General features: G+C 38.9%; 1 protein-coding gene across 2 annotated transcripts in view; it reads left to right on the top strand.

The window, feature by feature from the left end:
* The window catches only part of ASH1L (ASH1 like histone lysine methyltransferase), a 166395-nt gene that overhangs the window by 91075 nt on the left and 47688 nt on the right, over window positions 1–27632 (top strand). Inside the window, exon 6 of one of the 2 annotated variants that reach the window (XM_021682126.2) lies at window positions 12889–12983. In XM_021682126.2, the coding sequence (XP_021537801.1) occupies window positions 12889–12983 (95 nt within the window). Of the gene's footprint in view, window positions 1–12888; window positions 12988–27632 lie in introns of both variants that reach the window. The other variant, XM_044915859.1, reaches the window with a different exon arrangement.

Here is a 27632-nt window from a genome sequence, read left to right as displayed (position 1 = left end):
TTGACTTGTCTGGAACATTTGATTAATTCCTACTTACATGGAATGCTTGCTCTAGATAAACATGTATATTTTGCCATTACATACTTTATGAGATAAAACATCAGGGCTGGTAAATTTTACATAGTAATCTGAAAATGTAATCTTAACTTTTTACTTTGTTTAAAAATGTGTCATACTCCTCAGTGCTTTTAAGTTGTGAGGTAAAATGGTTTTAATAGGAGGGTTAGGGACAGAACGGCATCACAAAGAAATACGCTTTCACATCCCCCCCCCCACCCCCCCCCCCCCGGGTATCCCATCCCCCAGTACAAACACTGCCGTGCTGTTGAGCATGAAAGAGTATTGCAGGGGTTCATTCATGCCCCTTCTGTCTGTAGGTTTTGTTCTGAAATACTTTAGCCAGGTATGATTGTAATTTACCTTTTAACCGGTAATAGGATTTTCCTTTTACTAGGATTCTGGAAGTCTCCCTATCGATAATTGTACTATAAAATCATGTAAATTTACATTAATCTAAACAATAAAATTAGTAAGATAGATCAGTTATAGAAAGTAATATTTGTTGGTAGTGTGTTGAGAGAAATGTTAACATTGTCAGCAAGGTTGTTTGTGAAATTAGTATTTTCAAAAGTTTAGCTGCTTGTGGTGTACAGAGAGATTGTTTAGGGAGAAAGAGGCTAGAGTCACATGATTCTTAAATTCAGTAAGGGAAGTTCATTAAGTTGTGATTATAGAATTAGTCTCAAATCCCAACTCCATCACTCACTAAGTAAGTATATGCATTTGGGCATGTTACTGAGCCTAGGTCCTCAGTGTCCTCATCTAAAACAGTGGCACTGATGAAGAGGACCTATTTCATAGACCTGTGGAGGATTAAATGGCTTATACATATGAAGTAAGTATTCAGTAAATTTTTAAAATGTCTTACTCCATTGTCACTAATTGTGACCTCAGATGAAATTAACTCCTCAAAGACTCTTACTTCCTCCTGCATACAGTAATATGACTTCATCGGGGTTGTTATTCCTCTACTTAGATTTCTTTTAAGATAGTTATTTTCTACATAACATCCAAAAGATCCACCATGATCTAGTATAACCTATTTTTCTAGTTTTATCTCCATTACACTCCTTAAAGATTTTTTGTTTGAGAGAGAGTGCATGTGCAAGCAAGCATGCAAGAGCAGGGGAGGGGGCGAAGGGGAGGGAGAGGGAAAGAATCTCAAGCAGACTCCCCGCTGAGCATGGAGCGGGACATGGGGCTCAGTCCCACAACCCTGAGATCATGACCTGAGCTGAAACCAAGAGTCAACGCTTAACCGACTGAACCACCCAGGCGCCCCTTGTTACACTCCTTAATCTATTCATTCCTCTTACCCACAACATCTGATAATTTTCCCTGGAGCAATTTGCTCCGTCCTTTCCTCTCAGCATTTGTCCTAGGTGTTTGCCCTATGTGGTAAAAACTACCTTCCTCCTTCCCATTTACTTGTCAAATCCCACTCATTCTTTCAAATCTTATTCAAAATCTGAAATGTTTTCTCATTAAATAAAAGTGTCCTTAATTCTCCTCTAGTTGAAATTAATTTTACTTTTCTTTTTCCACTAGTAAAGCTTAGTAGCACCTTATGAGGTATGAGTTTAATTGCATTCTGAGAGGTAATCTGGGCATGTTTGCTTCCATAAACTACTTTAGGCCATGAGTTCACTTCGTTTGTCTTATAAATCTTACAGAATCTAGTGGTTTTTAAAATATATTTTAAAAGAAAAGGAATAGAACCAACTGCCTGAATTCCTAAAATATAATACATAGGACTTAAAATCTTAAAAATTTTAAATTCTAAGAGTAGCATCTGCCCTCTTACTTGGCAACAAATATGAAAGGACATTATTTCAGTTTATGCTTTTCCTATTCACCTAAGAAATACACTCCAAAATGCAGTAAATGCCAGATTTTGTCTTGAAAATTTGTATTGTGGGTATGTATAAAAAAACAGTTTCTGTGGTCAATTATTATTACAGTTTGTATGCTCCCTTGACATTTATAGAGAGCTCTTATATATATTGTCATTTAAGTCAATTATATTTAAGTGCATCTGTCATAGTCCTAAACTCTTAGAGATTCAAAGCACAACAGTCTTTCAGATATGTTCTGTTATGTTTTCCACTACAACAGTGTTTTAATTTAACTCCAATACAGTTTTTTTTACATTTCACCTTGATTTGGGTCCTATCTTTCCTGTAGTTATTTGGTGTTAAAGAAATATATTTAAACACGAATCTAAATAAATTCTATTACCAGAGTAAATTAGATTATTATACAAAATTTGATATTTTCCCTATTTCATATATTTGTTCTCTATTTTTATGTATAGTCTGTGATAACTTAATAGATGATCACAAGATTGTACAGAAACACTATATACTTTTCATCCAGATTCATCCAGTGTTGATACTAAGCCACTTCTTTCTCTATTTTCCTCCCTGCCTCACCTCTTCTCTTTTGTGTGTGTATGTCTCTCACTCTCTTCTCTCTCTCTCTCACACACACACACACTTTTTCCTCTGTTATTTGATGATAAGAAGTTATAGACATTCTGACACATTACTCATAAATATTTCAACATGTATTTCCTAAGACCAAAGGACATGTTCTTTTTTTTTTTATTAAAGATTTTATTTATTTATTTGAGAGAGAGAGAGAGAGAGAGAGCACATGAGAGGGGGAGGGCCAGAGGGAGAAGCAGACTCCCTGCTGAGCAGGGAGCCCGATGCGGGACTCGATCCTGGGACTCCAGGATCATGACCTGAGCCGAAGGCAGTCGCCCAACCAACTGAGCCACCCAGGCGCCCCAAAAGGACATGTTCTTATATACACAGTATACAGATATTAAATTTAGGATCTTTAACATCACTACTGTACTTTTACCTAACGTACAGTTCATAATCAGCTTTCACTCATCATGTCAGTAATGTCCTTTATAACAACTTTTTTAACAGATTCAGGATGCAGTATATGATCATGTATTACATCTCATTGACGGGTTTGCTTATTCTCCTTTAATTTGGAACAGTGCTTCAGCCTGTGTTTGTCTTTCATCATTGACACTTTTGAAAAGTACAGAAGAGTTGTTTCATAAAAGGTCGTTAAATTTGAGTTTTTCTGATGTTTCTTCATGAATAGATAGTTTGTGCATTTTTGGCAGGAGCACCACAAAATTGTGATGTTTTCTTCTTAGTGAATCAGGAAGCATAGGGTATCACCATGCCATTGGTGATGCTCACTTTGATTGGCCACTGCCATCCAGCAGGTTATTTCATTGTGAAGTTTGAGTTTTCCTATATAATAATAAGTAATGTTTGCAGAGATGCTTTAAAAGTATGTTTTCAAACTTTCACCCGTTAGTTTTAGCATCTGTATCTAATTTCTAAATTTTACATTCTTTTTCTAGTTTGAAATATAATTGACATATAAAATATTGGTTTCAGATATATAACATAATGATTCAATTTGTATATATTACTGTGAAATGATCGCCATCACCACACATACTTACAATTTTGTTTCTTGTGATAAGAACTTTTAAGATCCACCACTCTCTTAGCAACTTTCAACTATGCAATACAGTATTATTATTAACTGAGGCCCCCACACTGTGCACCACATCCCCAGGAATTGCTTATTTCATAACTGGAAGTTGGTTATCTTTTGGCCACTTTCACGAATTTCACCCACCCTGCAACTCTGCCTCTAGCAACTACCAGTCTGTTTTTTATATCTGTGAGTTTGGGGTTTTGTTGTTGTTCTTGAAGATTACACATATGCGATAGATTGTATGGCATTTGTCCTTCTCTGTCTCACTTATTTCACTTAGCATAATGCTTCAAGGTCCATCTGTGCTGTGACAAATGACAGGACATCCTTGTTTGAGAGAGTGAAGGGGAGGGAGAGAGAGTTTGTTGTTTTTTTTTTTTAATTTATTTGGGGGAAAAAAAGATTTATTTATTTGAGAGGGTAGGGGAGAGGGGCAGAGAGAGACAGTCTTAAGCAGACTTCATGACACTGAGATCACGACCCGAGCCCAAGCCAAGAGTCGGTCACTCAACAAACTGCACCACTCAGGCGCCCCAGAACGTCCTTCTTTTTTATGACTAAATAGTACTCTTGTTTTTATGTGTGTACATACATACACACATTTTCTTTATCCTTTCATCCGCCAGTAGACACTGATGTTGTTTCCATGTTTTGGCTGTTGTAGATAATGCTGTAATGAACATGAGGGTGCAGATCCTGTTTGTGTTTCCATTTTCTTTAGATAAATACCCAGAGATGGAATTGCTGGGCAATATGGTGGTTCTTTGAGGAATCTCCATGAAGTTCTTCATAGTGGATGTACCAATTTACATTCCCACCAATAGTGCACAAGGGTTAGCTTTTCTCCACATCCCCCAACACTTGTTATTTCTTGTTTTTTTTGACAGTAGCCATTCTAGCAAGTGTGAGATGATATCTCATTATGGTTTTGATTTGCATTTCTGTGATGATTCTTGATGTTGAGCCCCCTTTTTCACATAGCTGTTGGCCATTTGTATGTCTTCTTTGACATATTCAGATACTGTGCCCATTAATTGGATCATTTGTTTTGTTGATACTGGGTTATATGAGTTCTTTATATATTTTAGATATTAACCTCATATGATTTACAATTACTTTCTGTCATTCTGTAGTTTGCCTTTTCATTTTGTTGGTAGTTTCCTTTGCTGTACAAAAGCTTTTTAGTTTAAGGTAGTCTCACTTGTTTATTTTTAAATGCTTTTGTCACCCTTGTTTCTGGTGTCAAACCCAAAAATCATCACCAACACTGACATCAAGGAACTTACCCCCTGTGTTCTCTTCTAGGAACTTCATAGTTTCAGGTCTTCCCTTTCAAGGCTGTGATCCCTTTTGAGGTGATTTTTGTGTGTGGTGTATGATAGGAGTTCAATTTGATTCTTTTGCATGTGGCTGTCCACTTTCCTCACCATTTATTGAAGAGACCGCCAGTTCTCCTTCGTATGTTCTTGGCTTCTTGGTCATAAATTAATTGACCATTTGTGCTTGTGTTTATTTCTGGGTTCTCTCTTATGTTCTGTTCATATGTGTGTGTGGTATTATGCCAGGACTACACTATTTTGATTACTGTAGCTTCGTAGTATAGCTTGAAATCAGGAACTGTGGTTCCTCCAGCTTTTTTATTATTTTTCTATTGCTTTGGTCTTTTGTAATTCCACACAAATTTTGGGCTTGTTTGTTCCGTTTCCGTGAACATGCCAGTGGAATTTTGACAGGCATTGCACTGAATCTGTAGATTGCTTTGGATAGCATGGACATTTTAACAGTATTCTTCCAGCCCTTTAACATGGATTATCTTTCAGTTAATGATGCCTTCTTCAGTTTCTTTTATCAGTTTTTAGTGCACAGGTCTTTCACCTTTTTGGTTAAATTTGTTCCTATGTATTTTATTCTTTTTGCTGCTACTGAGAATGAGATTGTTTTCTTAATTTCCCTTTCTGATAGTTCATTATTAGTGTATAGAAATGCAACTGATTTTTATATTTTGATTTTTTTATCCTTCAGCTCCTGAATTTATCAGGTCTAACAATTTTTGTGGAGTATTTAGGGTTTTCTAAATGTAGTATCATGTCATTTGCAAATAGAGACAGCTTTACTCCTTCTTTCCAGCTTAGATACTCTTTATGTCTTGCCTAATTGCTCTGGCTAGGACTTTCAGTTCCATGTCCAATTAAAGTAGTGAGAGTGGGCATCCTTGTCTTGTGTCTGATCTTGGAGGAAAGCTTTCCGTCTTTTCCACTGAGTGTGTTGTGAGCACTGTGCTTCTCATAGACAGCCTTTATTATGCTAACGTGCATGCCTTTGTGTCCACCTTGTTGAGAGTTTTTATCATGAATGGATGTTGAGTTTTGTCACATGCTTTTCCTGCATCTGTTGAGATGACCGTATGATTTGTGTCCTTTGTTTTAGTTATTGTGGTATATCACACTGATTGTTTTTGCAGGTGTTGGACCATATTTATCCATGGACTAAATCGCCACTTGATCTTGGTGTATGTTCCTTTTAATGTATCTTTTTATTTGTTTTGCTGATAGTTTGCTGAGGATATTTGCATCTCTGTTCATGAGGAATATTGGCCTGCAGTTTTGTTTTCTTTTAGTGTCCTGGTGTGGCTCTTTATTCTGTTCTCCTGATCTAGCTTGTCAGTTTTTGTGCCATTACCATACTGTTTTGTTTACTACAGCTTTGTAGTATATCTTGAAATCTGGAACTGTGATACATCCAGCTTTGTTCCTCTTTCTCAACATTGCTTTGGCTATTCAGAGTCTTTTATGGTTCCATACAACTTTTGGATTATTTGTTCTAGGTCTGTGAAAAATGTTGGTATTTTTTTTACGTTTATTTATTCATTTATTTAAGCAATCTCTACACCCAGCGTGGGGCTCAAATTCACAACCCCAAGGTCAAGAGTCGCAGGCCCTTGCAACTAAGCCAGCCAGGTGCTCCATGTTGTTGGTACTTTGATAGGGATTGCATTGAATCTGTAGAATGCATTGGCTAATATGGACATTTTAACATTAATTCTTCTAGTGCATGAGCATGGAATGTCATTCCCTTTGTTTGTGTCATCTTCAGTTTCTTTTATCAGTGTCTTACAGTTTTCGGAGTGTAGGTCTCTCACCTCCTTGGTTAAATTTATTCCTAGTTATTTTATTCTTTTTGGTGCAGTTGTGTATAGGATTATTTTCTTAATTTCTGTTTCTGCTACTTACTTATTTAGTGTATAGAAACATAGCTGATTTCTGTGTATTGATTTTCTTTTATTTATTTATTTATTTATTTATTTATTTATTTATTTATTTATTTATTTATTTATTTATTTGACAGAGAGAGAGAGAGAGACAACGAGAGAGGGAACACAAGCAGGGGGAGTGGGAGAGGGAGAAGCGGGCTTCCCGCCGAGCAGGGAGCCTGATGCGGGGCTCGATCCCAGGACCCTGGGATCATGACCTGAGCCGAAGGCAGACGCCCAACGACTGAGCCACCCAGGCGCCCCTGTGTATTGATTTTCTATCCTACAACTTTACTAAAGTCATTTATTGCTTCCAGTAATTTTTTGGTGGAATCTTTAGGGTTTTCTATGTGTAGTAGTATGTCATCTGCAAATATGGACAGTTAACTTCTTCCTTACCAATTTGGATGCCTTTTCCCTTTTTTTACGTGTCTGGTGTTTTGGTTAGGACTTCCAGTATTAGAAACTGGAGAGAGTGGGCATCCTTGTCTTGTGCCTGATCTTCGAAGAATTAGTTTATTCTTTTTCTGGCTCCTTGAGGTGTAAAGTTACATTGTTTGAGATCTTTCTTCTTTCTTAATGTAGGCCGTTAATCACTATGAACTTCCCTCTTGTAACTGCTTTCGCTATATTCCCTAATTTTGATGGATTGTATTTCCATTTTCATTTGCCTCAAGATTTTTTTTTTGTTTTTGATTTCTTCATTGGCCCATTGTTGTCCAGTAGCATGTTTTCTAATCTCCACATATTTGTGAATTTTCCAGTTTTCTTCCTGTAGTTGATTTCTACTTTAATACCACTGTGGTTGGAAAATATGCTTGATATGATTTCAGTCTTCTTAAATTTATCAAGATTTGTTTTATGACCTAACATTTGCTCTGTCTTGGATAATGTTCCATGTGTACTTGAGAAGAATGTGTATTCTGTTGCTTTTGGATGGAATGTTCTGTATAAGTCTAAGTGTGTTTAATTCGAAGCCTACCCCTTGCGGCCATACCTATGAAGATAAGATAATAGGCCTGTTTCATGGAGAGACTGGGCATTTCTGTCTCCTGCCTATGAGCTGCTGAATGGGGGGGCAGGTAGCTGGTTAAAAACTGTTTCTCTGTTTGTTACAGTCCCTTAATAAACTGGTGAATGGGGGCACCTGGGTGGCTAAGTCGTTTAAGCGTCTGTCTTCGGCTCAGGTCATGGTCCCAGGGTCCTGGGATCGAGCCCCACATCGGGCTCCCTGCTAGGCGGGGAGCCTGCTTCTCCCTCTCCCACTCCCCCTGCTTGTGTTCCCTCTCTCGCTGTGTCTCTCTCTGTCAAATAAGTAAATAAAATCTTTAAAACTAATAATAGCAGGTGAAGGGGCGCCTGGGTAGCTCAGCTGTTAGGTGTCTGCCTTCGGCTCAGGTCATGATCCCAGGGTCCTGGGATCGAGCCCCGCATCGGGCTCCCTGCTCAGCGAAAAGCCTGCTTCTCCCTCTCCCACTCCCCCTGCTTGTGTTCCCTCTCTCACTGTCTCTCTCTCTGTCAAATAAACAAACAAAGTCTTTAAAAAAGAAGAAGAAGAAAAAAGTTCCTCAACGAATGCAGACATGCTACGAAGTTCTCCGGACTCTTCCAGTACCACGACTGTCATCACATGACAGGGGTCTCCAAGTCTAGGAGAAAAAGAAAGAAAAATCTTTCTTGATAAAAGGATGAAGTTTTGACAGTTATTTCAGTCCCTTATAGGAACATTAATATGCTTTTCTCCAAACTTAGAAATTCCCAATAGATAAAGCATCATTCACATTAATAAAATACGACTTACCTTTTGTTAACCTAGGGACTCGAACTTCCTTTTGATTTTCAGGTTCTCTTCACCTTATTTGTTTGCCAGACAAGACAGATTTTAGGATACTGGTATGTTCATTAAAGTCTGGATTCTGCCAGAAATCCCCGTATCCTCTCTCTGACAAGGTGCTGGAGCAAGCCCCTGGTTTGACTCAGCAGCTGTCTGGGAAATTTAGAAGAAGACATCTTAGTGGTTTCATTATTTGGGGCTTGGGGCCAAGATTAGAGATGACAAGATTTGAGAATAAGGTAATAAATGCCTGAAGTCAAGACATGGTTATAGACAGCATTTAAGATAAATATCATAACCATTAACAATCATTAGGAATGCTCGCTTTTTCTATTTTTTCTTAAATATTTGTATACTTTTTCTACCATTTGATGGTGGATTTGTCTGATTGAATTTGATATCTGCATTGCATTCAAATGATAAATGATTAAAACTAATAAATTACCAAAGAGAGAGAAAGCTGGCCACAAATCCTGAATGGGTTGCATTTATAAATAGAACATTATGAAAGGCAGATTACTTTCTTTTGATAAGAAAAGCACAAGGGTTTTTTCATTTACACACATATACACGGAAATAGTAGTCTCATTTTGCAGCTTCAGCCATTGGTCAGAAGTAAACAGCTGTCACAGAAACTTAGTGTTTAGCTTACTTTGTCTTGTGGCAGTTGTGTGTCTGAAATGGTTACCTTCATTCCTACAGATTTTCTCCTGAGTGATTTGAACGATCAGTGTCACACACGCAGTGAATACCTTGGAAAATGGCTAGGAGTGTTCAGAATCGAGACCAACTGACAAAGAGCCACATTCTCTCTCTGTTGACCACTCTGCCCAGCTCACATGGAACAGAGTATTGGAAAATGAGAGAGAGAGTCCCATGCCGCTATCGCCAACAAGGAAATCAGTGGTCATGCCTGAAATTAGAACCAAAATCAGACGTGGCCAAGAGCTAGGAAAAGGATTTCTCACATGATTGTACTATTCATATAGCGGTGCCACAGATCCTGGACATCAGCGTTGCAGAATCAGGGATGAAGTTGTTTTTGTTAGAGAATCGGTCAGGAGTTGATGGGAGGTGCAATCAGGGGGGCTTGTGTTTCATTTGGTAGGTTGAGGACTACAAGTCTACCGGTGACCCTGGATTTTTTTGTAGTTTTGTGTGTTCGCTCTCCTCGGGGTGCCCAGTATTGCCCTCCCTGACCGCTGTCGGTCACCTGCTTGCTGACCCTCAGGGAAGCAGGGTGAAATGTGGGGTTTGCTTCCATTCCTGTTGTCACTAAATGGAACCTTTTATGTTCTCAATTTAATTTGCCTGAGTAAATCTTGAATCTAATAAAGTGTAGACCAAATTTTCTCTCATACAGAATGCTTGGTTCTAGACACAGTTGTTTTCTTACCCTATTTGACTTTGATTCATGATGAAGAAATACAGTTTTTAGTTGGATTTTAAAAATTCCTATCTCTGGGGCGCCTGGGTGTCTCAGTCGGTTAAGCATCTGCCTTCGGCTCAGGTCATGATTCCGGGGTCCTGGGATAGAGTCCCATGTCAGGCTCCCTGCTCAGCAGTGAACCTGCTTCTCCCTCTCCCTCTGCCTGCTCCCCCTGCTGGTGTGCTCTCTCTCTCTCTCTCTCTCTCTCTCTCTCTCTCTCTCTCTCAGGTAGGTAGATAGATAAATCTCTGTTCACAGTTATTATTTTGGGTTTTTTAAAATGAGAAAAGTGGTTTTTAGATATAAGTAGAACAATCTCATATCTTTGCTTTTCTTCTTTGAAACTGTTTCCCAAACTCCTTGCCAGTGTTTTAAACACTTCGCATGACCTCATTCACAATTTCTGACCTCGTCTGTACTCCTTCAGCCTCCCTTTATTTGCTCTAATTCTCCGGTCCCATTCCAGTTGTGATCTTCTACCAGATAATTTATTTCCTCTGCCTAGTCTTCCTCCGTTTCCCACATTCTGTCATTGCCGAGACCCAGTAACACTTAGAGCTGAGCTGAATGTCACCTCCTTAGAAAAGCCTACCCAGTTACTCTCTGTTCATCACATTTTAATTATTGGCCTAGCATTTATTATTTTCTGATTTTTTTTTCTGTTTTCTTAGTTTTTCATACCTCCTTATTGTCTGTGTACCTAAGAACAGTGTAAACTGTCTTGTTCACCACTGTCTCTTAGCACTTAGAACAGGACCTGGAAGGGCACCTGGGTGGCTCAGTCAGTTAAGCATCTGCCTTCGGCTCAAGTCATGATTCCAGGGTCCTGGGATCCAGTCCCCCGCCGGGCTTCTTGCTCAGCGGGGAGTCTGATTCTCCCTTTCCTTCTGCCCCTCCCCCTGCTTGGTGCTCTCTCTCTGTCTCAAATAAATAAATAAAATCTTAAAAAAAAAAACAAAGAAAAGAATAGGACCTGGACTTAGTGCTTAGTAATTGTTGAATAAATAAATGAATGATCTAGTAGAAGGAACCAGTGTTCAAATTTAAGAACTTCAGGTTCTACAAATAACTTATTTTGGGAGCCTCAGTTTTTTTACCTGCTTGTTACAAAATAGAATAGACTTGTTTTTTAAAAAGCAGTATGTTGTGATTCACAGGGAAAAGAAATACATCAGTCTTGCCTTATTTACTGGAACTTAATGGCAAAATAAAACCAGAGTAGACTAAGTGAGGCTCTCCTGAAACCCTTTTTTCTCTCTTTTTCTTCCTTTCCTTTTTATTTCCTTCTTTTTTTTCCCCCTTTTATGTATTTGTGAAATGTCTTAAGACTGATCTCATACCAAACATTAGAAACACAGACCAGTAAGACAAGTAGAAGAGGTAAGTCTATGGAGACATTGGGGAATAAAATAAAAAGAGTAGTCAGTGAGTAGGAGCTGGGCAAGAAACTGAGGTTTTTATCTTAAATCTCCTTAATAGCTACTAAAATGAAGGCAAGTCACTTGACTTCATAGAGCATCTGTTTTCAAATTTGTAAACTAGAGCTAACATTTCTTCTTCCCTACTTCATAGGATTGATATAAATGATAATGTGTGAAAGTACTTTATAAATCATCAGGGACAGGGAGCATGCGACTCTTGATCACGGAGTTGTGGGTTCAAGCCCCACGTTGGGTGTAGAGCTTACTTAAAAGATTTTTTTTTAAATCTTTTTTTTGGGCGCCTGGGTGGCTCAGATGGTTGGGCGTCTGCCTTCGGCTCAGGTCATGATCTCAGGGTCCTGGGATCGAGTCCCGCGTCGGGTTCCCTGCTCAGTGCAGAGCCTGCTTCTCCCTCTCCCTCTGCCACTCCCTCTGCTTGTGCTCTTTTGTCTATCTCTCTGTCAAATAAATAAATAAAATCTTTAAAAAAAAAAAAAAAACAACTTTTTTTTAAAGATTTAAAGTCCAACTCTTGATTTCAGCTCAGGTCGTGATCTCGGGGTCATGGGATCATGCCCTGAGTCAGGCTCCGCACTGAGCATGGAGTCAGCTTGGGATTCTCTCTCCCTCTGCCCCTCCCCCTGCTTGCACTCTCTCTCTCAAATAAATGAATAAATAAAATCTAAAAAAATAATAAATTTTGAAAATAATACGTACATACATACTATAAATTATTGGCCAAGTATAAAGTAATTATTATGATCAGATCTGAAATTTAGGTTCCTTTTGCAAAACTGCTGGAAAATGCTAACATGGCTCTTTTGTATGTATAATTCCTAAAAGACAATTCCAAAAATACAGATTCTAAAAATACATGAATGTACTTGATATCCCTCCCCCAAAAAATATGCATTTAAAATTTAAGCCGGGGCGCCTGGGTGGCTCAGTCGTTAAGCGTCTGCCTTCAGCTCAGGTCATGATCCCGGGGTCCTGGGATCGAGCCCCGCATCGGGCTCCCTGCTCCACGGGAAGCCTGCTTCTCCCTCTCCTACTCTCCTGCTTATGTTCTGTCTCTCTCTGTCAAATAAATAAATAAAATCTTTTAAAAAATAAAATAAAATTTAAGCCACTGTTAAAACACTTACTTTTTTAAAGATTTTATTTATTTGACAGAGGGAGCGCAAGCATAAGCCAGGGGAATGGCAGGGAGAGGGAGAGCAAGGAGCCGGATGCTTAACCGACTGAGCCACCCAGGCACCCCAAAACAAATAACTCTTGACAGAGGATCTGTTTTCTGTATTTGACCCACAGGAAGAGGTTTCATTGCCTCTGATTATTTTCCATTCTTTTCTGATCACAGCCCAAAGAGCCGATTGATCCAATTAAAGAAAGAGAAGCTGGAATACACTCCAGGAGAGCATGAGTATGGACTGTTCCCAGCCCCCATTCATGTTGGTGAGTACTCAATATATACAATATGTTGCTAAGAAGAAATGGTATTTCTTGAGTTTGGATGAAATGGCTTTGTGTTCTTATTATTTCTACATCTCCAATGAGGTTGAGCTCTTTCTTTACCATTTAATTTATGCTCAGTCTGAAGAATTCTGCAAATTCTTTGCCATCTAGGAGTCAAAATGACATAAATCTTCCTTACTCGAGTTTTAATAGTAAAAAACACTATGTGTGTAGCGTTTGATTCCCTGAGTTATGACATCTAGGGAAACCCAGCTATTCACCACTTCAGTTTCAAACATTTTCCATGTTCAGAAAGAGATGACTTATGGATATGTAATAATCAACAGAAGAGAGCCACTACTTTTCCTGATCATTTATCTGCTTGAAAATTGAGCCAGATTTATCCTTCTATTCATTTTGGGGGGAAATGTCAAGGCTTTGTTTAGCATCGGTGTAATAGTGCCTTCTGGGATCCTACTGTTGAGCTTACCAGATGAGTAACAGGTACCTTGAAGTGATCCTGGATGCCTCCTGTTCTGACAGAGCCACATCCAGTCCATCCCCCCGAGTTCTGCTGTTGCCATCCCTGCGGTACATCCCACTTGTTTGCAGATGCTATTGTCACTCTCAAGTGCATCCCACACTTAACTTGCGCTCAGACTCCTGCAGCAGCCTTCTGACGCATGTGTCCATTTCCATTCCTGCTCCCCTCCACATCACTCTCCACACAGAAAAAAAAGAAATGATCTTATAACTTAAACTAGATTATACTTAAAAAACCTTAGAGTGTCTTACTGTTAGAGTAAAGTATAAGCTCCTTACTGTAGCTTTTAAGAATGACCTGGTCCCGGGTGCACCTGGGTGGCTCAGTTGCTTAAATGTCCAGCTCTTGATTTCCGCTCACCTGGGTTCAAGCCCCTCATCAGGCTCCACACGCAGCAGGGAGTCTGCTTCAGGATTTTCTCTCCCTCTGCCCCTCCCCCCCCCAAATAAATCTTAAAAAAAAGAGAGAGAGAGAGATGATCTGGTCCCCAACGACCCACCCTTCCCCATCATCCCTGTCTCTCTGTTCCCATCTCTCCCTTACCTGCTGTTTGATGTCTTGCTGGTCTTCTCTCAGGTCCTAGAACAGACTAAGGCCTTTCCCGCCAGAGTATCCATATGCTTATTATTCTCGCTGACTAAAAAGCTATTCTTATTCTTCCCATGGTTGGTTTCTTATTCTTTAAGGATGAGCTTAATGTCAATATCCACTTAAATGTCATTTTCTTTAAAATTTTTTCCTGATTGTCCCATCAAAGAGGGTCCCTCCCTTTATATCACAGCACCCTGTTCATTTCTTTCTATAATCCATGACTCCTCTGTTTCCTCATTAGTTATCTGTCTCCCTCATTAGATTATAAGCTCCAGGTGCAGGATCATTTGTCTCCCTTATTCTCCTTTGATTTCCTAGTGCCTGGTACATAATAGAACTTTAACAAATACATGTACAAATGAAAGTAAAGGAGGAGAAATCAGGACACCCTATTGAACTGGAAGTGACAGGAGCAGCTTACTTATGTAGTAGATGTAGACCCTGTGCATTATAGTGTTCTCTTTATGCTTCTCTTGAGCTTCATGACTGTGGGACCCTTCTCTGTGTTGCGATTATCAAATCCCCTTTTTCCTCCCAGAAGACTCAGTACCAGCAGTGTATTTAAAGGAGCAAGCATAGACGACACGTTCTGCAATAAAGATTGGTTTGCTTTAGTTATTCTGTACTAGGTGGATGGAGAATGGTTTAACGCCAACTTGAAGTTCCAAGGTTTAGTTCTCTTACCTTGATGAAGGTGAGAGTCAGTTCCACGTTCTCCGGGATCACTGCCAAGGTTCTTCTGAACGAGTGTTTTGTTGTTACAGTGATGTCACAACGCTGGAAGCAGAGTCTCAGCAGATGTAGCTGTTTCCTAGAATCTGGTCACGATAAGTAGGCTTAGAAAGGAAGTCATTTAAAAGACCCATTTAACGAAAAACATGACCACTTTGGTCTTACTGGTTTTGTCCTGGCTGGGATCTAACTTAAGTCTTAAAACGAAGCTCTAACTTCATTCAAGGGGATGCAGGTGTCCGTTCATTCCAAGGAAGATAGGAAGAATAATAGGCTGGTATCTCTCTCACATCTCTTGCACAAATAGTGGTTAAGAGGTCAAGAATAGAAATCCCTTAATTAAATAAAGATTTTATCTCCACATCCCCATTTTAATGTCCCACAAAGACTAATATGTACTCAGTATCTGCAAAGTGGGAAAATAATGGGAAAACCTGTCCAGTGTAGTGGGTCTTTTTCCCTGTGAAACAAGGTTTAAAATCAGGCTGTTGCAGGACAGATTTTTTTTTTTTTCTGGACAGTGCTATTTTGTTGTTCAAATAATATTTTATGATTAGGTTAGGGTAGTGAGCCAGTAAGTTGTTCTGAACAGGTGATTTCCAGTATCATGTAAGTAAAAAGCATGACTTTGAGTCAGCCGGACCTCAGTTCATCTCTGTCTTTGCTGTATTAGTTGTATGAATAAAGTAGTTATAAAAATAGAATAATAATGCATCTTACCATTGATAAGAGTCAGAATCAATAAATGGAAAATCGTGTTTATTTTTAAACGCTTAACTAAGGAAATCAGGTTTCTTTATCTTATTAGAGAAGTGCATTTCAAATAGAATTTTACTTCTCATGATACTTACCAAAATGTATATTATACCCTTAAATTTATAGTCGATTGATTTTTGATGAGTGCCATGACAGTTGAATGAGGAAAGCATGGTATTTTCAGTAGATGGTTCTGTGATAACTGGATATACACATACAAAAGGTTGAAGTTGGACCCTTGCCTCACACCATTTAAAAAAAAATTAACTCAACATGGATCATCAACCTAAATACAACAGCTAAAACTATAAAACTCTTGAAGAAAACATAGGAGGAAATTTTCATGGCCTTGGATTGGGCAATAATTTCTTAGCTATAACACCAAAATCCTGTGCAACAAAAGAAAAAAACACAAATTGAACTTGGTCAATATTCAAAACTTTTGTGCTTCAAAAAACACCATTAAGAAAATGAAAAAACAATGCACAGAATGGGAGAAATATTTGCAAATTATGTATCAAAAGACTAGTATCCAAAAACCCATACATATAAAGAACCGTTGAGAATCAATATTAAAAAGACAACACGATTTTTTAAGTGGGTAAATTATTTGAATAGACACTTCTCCAAAAGAGATCTACACATGGCCAATAAACATGTGAAAATATGCTCAACATCATTAGTCGTTAGGTAAATGGAAATCAAAACCATAATGAGATACCACCTCACACTCACTAGGATGACTTTAATTAAAGGATTGATGCATAATGTGAAGAAATTGAAAACCTCATGCATTGTTGGTGGGAACGTAAAGTGGTATAACCCTCTTTGGAAAACATTTTGGCGGTTCCTCAAAAAGTTAAACATATAGTTACCATATGACCCAGCAGTTCTGCTGCTAGGTATCTAACCAATAGGATTGAAAGCACATGTCCACACAAAAACTTAGACAGAAATGTACATAGCAGCAATGTTCATAATAGCCAACAGGTGGAAGCAACCCAACTTTCCCACAGTGGATAAATGGATTAACAAAATGTGGTCTGTGCATACGATGGGATGTTCTTTGGCAATAACAAGAAATGAGGTACTGTGGGTCTCCTGGGTGGCTCAGTTGGTTAAGCTTCTGCCTTCAGCTCAGGTCATGATCCCAGGGTCCTGGGATGGAGTCCCAAGTTGGGCTCCCTGCTCAGCGGGGAGCCTGCTTCTCCCTCTCCCTCTGCTGCACCCCCTGCTTTCTCTCTCTCTCTCTCTCTCTGTCAAATAAATAAAATCTTTAAAAAAAAAGAAAGAAAGAAAAGAAATAAGGTACCGAGACAGGTAACAACATGGATGAAGTGTGAAAACATTACGCTATATAAAAGGGGATAGTCACAGAATGCCATGTGCTTTATGATTCCTTTTTTTTTTTTTTTAAGGTTTATTTTTTTTTTTTTTTTTTTTTTTATTTTTTAAGATTTTATATATTTATTTGAGAGAGAGAGAATGAGAGAGCACATGAGAGGGGGGAGGGTCAGAGGGCAAAGCAGACTCCCTGCTGAGCAGGGAGCCCGATGCGGGACTCGATCCCGGGACTCCAGGATCATGACCTGAGCCGAAGGCAGTCGCTTAACCAACTGAGCCACCCAGGCGCCCAAGGTTTATTTTTTAAGTACTCTCCATACCCATGATCCCGAGATCAAGAGTCACATGCTCCATCGACTGAGCCAGCCAGGGGCCCCAAAATCTGGGTTTTTTTAAATTAGGTCCCCACCTTTCTCATTTTAATAGAGAGGGGTTTTTTTTTAATAGATTTTATTTGTGACGACACTATATTTGATGTATTATTTTTTAAATAAGCTCTATGGCCAATGTGGGGCTTAATTTCAAGACCCTGAGATCAAGAGTCAAACGCTGTACTGACTTTGCCAGCCACACGCTTCTGTAGAGATTTATTTTAAGGGTCACACCATTGTGGCAACTGGCAAGTCCAAAATCTACAGGGCAGGCAGCGTGGAGACCCAGGGGAGGGTTGATTTCACAGCTCAAGGAGTTGGAGGGCAGTCTACGGAAAGAATTCCCTGTGGAGGTCAGTCTTTTTTCTTACTAAGAGTTTCAACTGTTTGGATGAATCCCACCCACATTATGGAGGGTAATCTGCTTGACTCACAATCTTGTGATTTAAATGTTAATGTCATCTAACAGTTACCTTCACAGACACATCTAGAATAACGTTTGACCAACTATCTGTTGACACAGAAAATTAACCGTCACCAGAACTCCATGTACTAAAACCCACTGCACGGTACACTTAAAAAGAATATATTTTATGGTATGTGAATTATGCCTCAGAAAAGCTGTTATCTTGAAAGTGTAGTTATGTTGTTTTAATCAGGCCTATATTAATCAAAATTATAGTGATACACAATGCAAAAGAAAAATTGTAATGCTTTGAGTCTTATGGTCACAGGTATTTTTTCTTATTTGAATTCAATTAATTAACATATAATATATTATTAGTTTCAGAGGTAGAGGTCAGTGATTCATCAGTCTTATTACCCAGTGCTCATTACATTACATGCCTTCCTTAATGTCCATCACCCAGCTACCCCATCCCTCACAGGTATTTTTTTTTTTTTTTAACAGACTGATTTCTTTTTTTTTTTTTAAAGATTTTATTTATTTATTTGAAAGAGAGAGAATGAGAGAGAGCACATGAGAGGGGGGAGGGTCAGAGGGAGAAGCAGACTCCCTGCCGAGCAGGAAGCCCGATGCGGGACTCCATCCAGGGACTCCAGGATCATGACCTGAGCTGAAGGCAGTCGCTTAACCAACTGAGCCACCCAGGCGCCCCCTCACAGGTACTTTTAAATGTGAATTGGAACACTTTTTTATGGAGTAAGGGGATAGCTTCAATAAAAGAACTTTAAACATGAAAAAATATATAATATTAAGACAAAATCCTCTGGAATAAGTGGAATAGAGATAATGTTCAAAGACAGGAGATTATTTAAATTTCTAAATGTTAAAGAAGAGAATATTCCTTTTTTAATGAATAATGGTAAGTATTGAATCTTTATAGTATGCAGATTCATCATTTTAAAATGACAAAATTATATATTACATCATTTGTAGGGGTGGGGCACCTGGCTGGCTCAGTTTGTACAGCATGGGACTCTTGATCTCGGGCTCATGAGTTTAGTCCCCCTGTTGGGTGTAGAGATTACCTAAAAATAAACTCTTAAAAAAAAAAATTATAAGGGGATTCATAGTTTTTCAAAATTCTTCTGGGGAGTATGGGAGCAAAAAAATGTGAGGACATGGTCTTTCACATTTGGCTTTTGGAATCAGGCCACGATTCAGATTCTACCTCCACCAATTACTACCTGTCTTACCTTGGGCAAGCTGACACATCTCAAGGCTTCACATTCTTTATTGTAAAATTGAAATTAATAGGAATATTCAATAAAATAATGCATGTAAGATATGTAACACATTACGTAGCACATAGTAATCATTTCATAAAAGATAACTACTGAATCAGAGTTGTTTTTTATGGTAGAATACCAGTCAACAAAAATGTGTTACTTAGTACATAGCTATTACCTCTGGCAGTTATTATTAAATATATTATGTTGCCTTTTCTTGCTGAGCTCAGAAAATAATTCAGAATTCTTTTTAACACAGCTCTTCTTGGTTGCCACTGCTAGTCATTGAGATTTATGCCAAATCTTGACTGCTTTTCCTGATATAGTGGAGAGAACATAGGCCTTTATGTGCAAAATGGATTAAAATAGCAGACCTAAGACTTATTCTGAGAAAGGCCTGCTTGCAAGGTTGGGCATTGGCGGCATCTGGGACTTGAATGGCGAACATTTTCCTCTGTCAGTATAAAACCCTCCTGAATGGGAAAGCGTCTTACTGTGCCTGCTCTGTATAAACTGTGTAATTTCTGCTCAACACCTGCTTTCATTTGAAAACTCTGGAATTTGGTACATTTTAGAGAGTACCTGTATGATCAGCCACCGATCAAAACCTTGGGCACTGAGTTTGTAATGAGCATCCTTGAAAGACATTTCACATGTGTTGTCCCAGTATATTGCCAAAGATTACATCCCGTGTGACTCCATTTGGGGATAGTTTGTATAAGCTTGTGCCTCATTTCCTCTGTGTTTTGCCCAATGCACTTTTCCCCTTTACTGATTTTGCTTTGTATCCTTTTGCTGTAATGAAGTATAGCTATGAGTATGACCATGTGCTGAGTCCTGTGAGTCAGGAAACCTGAAGGTGGTCTTGGCCTAGACACACCTCAGAGTCAAACGCAGATGGACTGCTCTTCCCATTCCACGCTCTTGTAGCCAGATGATCGTGAACAACTTATTTATGCACTCTACATCTCAGCATCTTCATGTATGTATTGCAGTTACTCCCAACCTGAGTTGTGAGGATTAAGTAATACTTATTTTGCACTTAACAGAGTGAATACCCTTTCCCCTTGATTTACTGTAACTAAGTACTCAGTGACAGTGAGAAGAGCAAAGCCATCCCAGTCATTCCTAGAAAACAGGTATCTGTAGAAAGAAGGAGATAATAAAGAATAGAAGTCAATAAAATATTAAAAAGACAATAAGGAAACAAGTTCAAACAGAGCAACAAAATTGATAACCTCTAGATACAACGAACAAGAAAAAATAAGAGATCACAGAAATTACCAGTGTCTGTACTTAGGTCCTGTAGTTATTAAGAGGCCAATAAGGAAATGTGAGGAATAACTTTATGCCAATTCATTTAGCAATGTATATGAAATGGATAAGTTCCTTAATAAATACAACTTAACAAAGCTAATTCAAAAAGAAATAGAATATCAGAATATCTGAATAGCCTGTATCATTTAAAGAAATTCAGTTCTTTATCAAATCCTACACATAAAAAATGTCAGAACTTAATGGCTTCCCTTGTGAGCTGTTTCCTCATTGAGAACAAAATAACACCAGTCTTACACAAAGACTTTCAGAAAGTAGAGCACACTTCCCAGCTCATTTTATGAGGCTAATGTAACCCTGGTAAAAAACCTGACAAAAACTTGAGGGGGAAAAACAGCTATAGAACGAAGTTGAGAAACATACACGCAGAAACTCTTAGAGGTAGAATGGCATCTCCCCAGTCTTAAAAAAGGCATCTACAGTTAACATCATACTTAATGGTGAAATATGCAGTGTTTCCTCCTGAAATTGGAAAGAAGGTAAAAATGTCCACCCTCACTACTTCTGCTCAGCATTATTCTGGATATTCTAGCCAGTGCAGTAAGGCAGGAAGATGAAAAAAAGTCATAAAGATCAGGAAGGAAGAAGTAAAACTGTTCCTGCTTACAGATTACATGATAAATCCAAAGAGATACCCCAAAATCTACTGCAACTTTTTTAGCAAAGTTAAAGGAAACAAAATCGGTATACAAGAATCCATTGTATTCTTGTAAAACTTAACTGCTCTTACCATACCATCCAACAAGGGCAGTCCTTGGTGTTTACCCAAAGAAGTTGAAAACTGTCTACATGATAACCTGCACACACATTTTATAGCTACTTTATTCATAACTCCCCAAACTTGGAAGATACCAAGATGTCCTTCAGTAGGTGAATGGATAAACTGGTATAGCTAGACAATAGAATATTATTCAGCACTAAAAGGAAATGAGATGTCAAGCCCTGAGAAGACATGGAGAAACTTTAAAGTCATTATACTAAGTGAAAGAAGCCAATCTGAAAAGGCTACATACACAGTGTATGATTCCAACTATGTGACATTCTGGAAAAGGCAAAACTGTGGAGACGTTAATAATATCAGCAGTTGAGGGTAAAAGAGGGATGAACCAGCAGAGCGCAGAGATTTTTAGGTCAGTGAAAACTACTCTGTATGATACAATAATGGTTGGATACATGTCATTAATACATTTTTTCCAAAGCCATAGAATATACAAGACCAAGAGCGAATCCTAATGTAAACTATGAACGCCAGTGATAATGATGTGTCAGTGTAGGTTCAGCAGTTAGTAATCAATGTACCACTCTGGTCAGGAATGTTGGTAACGGGGTAGGCTGTGTTTGTTTAGGGGCAGTGTGTATATTGGAAATCTCTGTACCTTGCTCAATACTGCTTTGAACCTAAGACTGCTCTAAAAAACTATTTTTTTAAAGAACATTTATAATAGCGTAACAGAATTGAAGTAATTAGAAATAAATGTATCCAAAAAGAGGCAAGAACTTTATACTGAAAATTAGAACATTTATCAGAGAAATTAAAGAAGACCTAAATAAATGGAGAAATGCCACATTTAGAGATAGGGAGCCTCAGTTGTTATATTCCATGCAATGTAGATTGTTACCAGCAGACTTTTCTGTAAAAATTGATAAGCTGATTTTTCTAAAATTTATATGGAGATGCAAAGAACCTGGAATATTCAAAGTGATCTTTAAAAAAATGTTTTTTTTTCCCCCAAGACTTACATTATCTGGTTCCCAGAGTTACTATAAAGCAAGTTTAAACTTTAAATTGGCTTTAGAGGGGCATAGGCGGAGCACACAACTTTTGATCCCAGGGTCGTGAGTTCAAGCCCCATGTTGGGCATAGAGCCCTCTTAAAAAATAACAATAATAATCTTTTTTTTTTTTTTAATAAATTTGGGTCCCTGGGTGGCTCGGTTGGTTGGGCATCTGACTCGTGGTTTCAGTTCGGGTCATGATCTCAGGGTCTTGAAATTGAGCCCCACATCGGGCTCTGTGCTGAGTGTGGAGCTTGGGATTCTCTCTCTCCCTCTGCCCCTCTCTGCCCCCTGCTCGCATGCTCTCTCTTAAAAAAAATAAATAATAAAATAAATTGCCAGTAAAACAGATCTGTGGAACAGAGTCGACAGCCCAGAAATAGACCCACACTTTTGTGGTCATTTGATTGCACACAGGCACTAAAGCCGTCCAGCAAGAGAAAAACTTCAGCTTTAACACCAGCCTCATAGCACGTACAACCTGGATTTGGCACAGATCGCAAACTGAGACATAAAAAACATAGGATATCTTCACGACCTGCACATAGTTAAAGGTTTCTTAGGATACAGAAAGCAATAACTACAGAAGAAAGTACTGATAGATTATACCTTGACAAAATGTAAACCTATTCATCAAAGACACTATTATAAAAACAGACAGACAAAGCACAAACTGGGAGAAAATATTTACAAATTGTGTATATCCTGAATACATAACAAACTCCTACAAATGAATTTAAATAAAAAAGACAACCCAATTTTATTTTTATTTTATTTTTTTTAAACACACAGCCCAATTTTGAAGTGAAGATTTGAACACACTTTACCAAAGGAAATATACACATGGCCAATTAACACGTGAAAAATACTCATCAGTCATAACTCATCAAAGAAATTCAAATTAAAGCTACAATGAGTTGGCATAACCAAAACGTTTACAAACAGTTGTGGGAGAGTAAAATGGCATGACTTTTTAAAAAACTCTGGCAGGGGGCGCCTGGGTGGCTCAGTCGGTTAAGCGACTGCCTTCGGCTCAGGTCATGATCCTGGAGTCCCTGGATCGAGTCCCGCATCGGGCTCCCTGCTCGGCGGGGGGTCTGCTTCTCCCTCTGACCCTCCTCCCTCTCGTGCTCTCTCTCTCTCATTCTCTCTCTCAAATAAATAAATAAAATCTTTAAAAAAAAAATAAAAAATAAAAAAATAAAAAAATAAAAAACTCTGGCAGGGACGCCTGGGTGGCTCAGTCATTAAGCGTCTGCCTTTGGCTCAGGTCATGATCTCAGGGTCCTGGGATCGAGCCCCATGTCAGGCTCCCTGCTCAGTGGGGAGTCTGCTTCTCCCTCTGTCCCTCTCCCCTGCTTATGCTCTCTCTCTCGCTCGCTGTCTCTCAAATAAATAAAATTTTAAAAAAAAAGCTCTGGCAGCTTTTATAAAAGTAAACATAAACCTACCAGACAGAAATCAATACATATGTGTGTAAGAATGTTCATGGTACCTTCATTCATAATGGCTATAAACTAGAGATAGTCCAGGTACCCATCAATACAATGGATACATAAACCAGTGTATTCATATATGGGCTATTAGCCAGCAATTAAAAGGGGAAAAAAATTATGATTGACATGCTTGCGCCTCATGGAAAATGGAGTAGACATACTTTTCCTTGTTCTGATAAATATGAGTAAAAACATAAAAAGGTCTTATTACAATGTTACATTTTATAGATCATATATAAAAAGGAGACTCTAAAAAGTGGAGAGAAGGCAGACCAACTAGGAACCTTGGGACTGAGGAACTTCATGGTGATGAGTTCCCTGAGTTGTCTTTTTACCTCATATTCTGTGAGGTAAAACTTGAAGCTGAGAAAGCTAGCAACCTGGAAATTCCATTTGGCACAAACAAAGCAAGTAAAGAAAAGCCTGCTTTCTACAGCCAAAAGTAAGGGAAAGGGTCAGCCTAGCAAGACAGAAAACTTTTAGACAATAGCCTCCATACTCTAGTCAGACATTGTAGAAAAAAACTGTTACCCTACCCACACTCATACCAGCAGGTGCCCAGTGGAGCCTTGGCTTCTATCCCCAGCAGGCAGTAATAAGGTGTCCCACCCGGGCCCCCGACCTGTGTTATATCAGAGGACTTTGACCATCCTCCATGGCCTCTCCCACCATCCCCTCAGCAATAACAACCTACCGACGCTCAGGTTTCAATGGAGGCTGAGTGGGGAACTCCCAACTGGTAATCACTGGACATCTTACTCCCTTAACTTGCTGGAGCAGTTTTGGAAAAGGTCAGACAAAATAGAAGGTTTATGTAAAATCCAGAACCTGGTAACATAATACAGAAATGTCTAGGTTTAAACTGGAAATCATATGTCATACTAGGAACCAGGGAGATCTTAAAGTGAGTTTTTTTTTTAAGATTTTATTTATTTGAGAGAGAGAGAGAGAACACAAGCATGAAGAGGGGCAGAGGGAGAGAGAGAAGCAGACTCCCTGAGGTGGGGCTCAATCCCAGGACCCTCGGATCATGACCTGAGCCAAAGGCAGACGCTTAACTGACTGAGCCACCCAGGCGCCCGTTAAACTGAATTTTAAAAGGCAGTCAGTACATGCCAACATCAAGATGTTAGAATTACCTGACAAAGATTTTAAAGCATTTAGATTTTTAAAAACACTACCCCCCCCCCCAAACACACACTTCAACAAGTAATAATATGCTTGAAACATGAAAACAATAGAAAGCCTCAGGAGGGAGATAGAAAGAATTCCAAGTCAGAATTTTAGAATTGAAAGATGCAGTAGCTGCTGTTAAGGCTTAGGGGTGTGCTCAGCAGCAAGATGAAGGAGGCACAGGAAGGAATCGGTCCCATCCGAACAAAAGAGAAAGTAGACCTTAAAAAGACAGAGTCTGTGGGATCATGACAAAAGGGCGAAATTTGTATCCTCCGTGTGCTGGAAGGAGGAAAGAAACACGGAGATGAAAAACTTCTTTGGTAAATAGTGGCTGAAAACTTCGCAGATTGGGCAGGAGACATGAAGCTACTGATGGAAGTCGATGATCAAACCTAGCAGGACACACTCGAAGAGATCCCTGTGGAGGCATATCCTAGTCCAACTGCAGCCCTCTAAAGACACAACAGTTGTAAAACTGAGAGAGAAATGAATCCCTACCTATGGGGATAAGGCAGTTCAGACAATAGTGGATTGCTTGTCTGAATCCAGGGAAATGGCACAACATTTTTCAAGTGCTGAAAGAAAAAGTGTCTAGCCAGAATTTTAAACCCAGTGAAAGTATCCTTTAGGAATTAAAGGAGAATCAAAGCCTTCCTAGATGAAGGATGATATCTAAAAGAATATGTTGCCAGTAGACCTACTCTGTGGATAAAAGAAGGTTTCTAACAGAAAACACCAGAAGGGACCTTGGAACGTCAGGAAAGCAGAAGGAACAGTAAGTACATTTATGGGCATATAGGCTTTCCTTCTCCTTTTGAGTCTTCTAAGTAACTCTTCAGTAAACGAAGCAAAAAATTTTAACACTGCTATATTTTTTAACAACATATTGAGGCATAATTCACATATCCTACAATTCACCCATTTAAAGCATAGTGGTTTTTGGTGCATTACGTTATTAATGTTTTTAACTTGTGGTAAAATATACGTAACTTAGAATTTGTATTTTTCATTTCCATTTCTCAGTGTAAGGTTCAGTGGCATTAAGTACATTCACATTATTGTGCAACCATAACCCCATCCCTCCAGAATTTTTCCATCATCCCAAACTGAAACTCTGTGCCCATTAAATAATAATTGCCCATTCCCTCAGCCCCTGGTAACTACTGTTATTCTTTTTATCCCTATGAATTTGACGGTTTTAGGTACCTCATATAGTGGAGTCATTACAATATTTGTCCTTTGGGGTCTCCCATATTTCACTTAGCATAATGTCCTTAAGGTTCTTCTTCTGTGTTGTAGCATATATGAGAATTTCATTCCTTTTTAATGCTGAGTAATATTCCTGTGTGTACACACACAGTCCATATTTTGTTTATCCATTCATCCACCGATGGACATTTCTGTTGTTTCCTCCCTTTTGCAGTTGTGAATAATGCTGCTATGAACATTGGTTTACAATTCTCTGTTGAGGACCCCGCTTTCAATTCTTTTGTCTATATACCCAGAGGTGGGATTGCTGGCTCATATGGTGAGTCTACAGTTAATTTTTGGGATCTGCCGCACTGTTTGCCACCATGGCTGCACCACTTTGATATCCCCACCAGCAATTCTTGAGAGTTCAGTTTCTCCACATCTTCAGTAACACTTGTCATTTTCTGTTATTTTTTCATGATAGCCGTCCTAGTGGGTTTTGATTTGCATTTCTCTAATAGTAATGTTGACCTCTCTTCATGTACTTCTGGCCATTTGTATGTCTTCTTTGGTGAAATGTGTATTCAAGTGCTTGTCCACTTTTGAATTGAGTCCTTTGTTCCTTGTTCTTGAGCTTTGGGAGTTCTGTATATATTCTGGATATTAATTACTTACCAGATATGTGATAAATATAATATCTTCATGACATGGACAGGGAAGACCACCAAATGTATAAACACCAGAAGAAAAGATTGATAAATTTAATTACATTAACTACCGTATAAAAGAGAGTGGCTCTAGTAATCAGGGTTGAATATGGTTGTTTATGATAGCTATGTTAAAATTACAGATTTTTAAGTAAGGTTTAGAATGAGGCAAGTGGGGGGGCACCTGTCTGGCTCAGTCAGTAGAATACGTGACTCTTGATCTCGGGGTCATGAGTTTGAGCCCCATGTTGGGTATAGACCTTACTTGAATAAATAAAACTTTTTAAAAAATTGAGGCAGATGGGGGCGCCTGGGTGGCTCAGTTGGTTAAGCGACTGCCTTCGGCTCAGGTCATGATCCTGGAGTCCCGGGATCGAGTCCCGCATCGGGCTCCCTGCTCGGCAGGGAGTCTGCTTCTCCCTCTGACCCTCCTCCCTCTCATGCTCTCTGTCTCTCATTCTCTCTCTCTCTCAAATAAATAAAAAATCTTTAAAAAAAAAAAATTGAGGCAGATGGCTTAGTTTTGTTGAGAGGATTCAATTTCAGGTGAGAGGAATGACACATGAGAATGTGAAAGCAGGAGGGAGCTAGTTGTATTTAAGAAATCGTGCTGGTACAGCCATTATGGAAAACTGTATGGAGGATCCTCAAAAAATTAAAAATAGAATGATCATGTGATCCAGCAACTCCACTTCTGGGAATATATCCAAAGGAAATTAAAACACTAGCTCAAAAAAATATCTGCACCTCCATGTTCATAGCAGCATTATCTACAATAGGCAAGACATGGAAGCAACCTAAGTGTCCATCGAGGGATGAATGAATGAAGAAGACGCAGTATATACATGCAGTAGAGTATTACTCAGCCTCGTTAAAAGAAAAGGGGAAAGAAAGGCAAAAAAAGAAGAGTCTTGCCATTTGCAACAACATGGTAAAGGT

The sequence above is a fragment of the Neomonachus schauinslandi genome, chromosome 6 (genome assembly GCF_002201575.2).
Source record: "Neomonachus schauinslandi chromosome 6, ASM220157v2, whole genome shotgun sequence".
NCBI lineage: Eukaryota > Metazoa > Chordata > Mammalia > Carnivora > Phocidae > Neomonachus > Neomonachus schauinslandi.
This window is presented reverse-complemented; position numbering and strand designations above follow the sequence as displayed.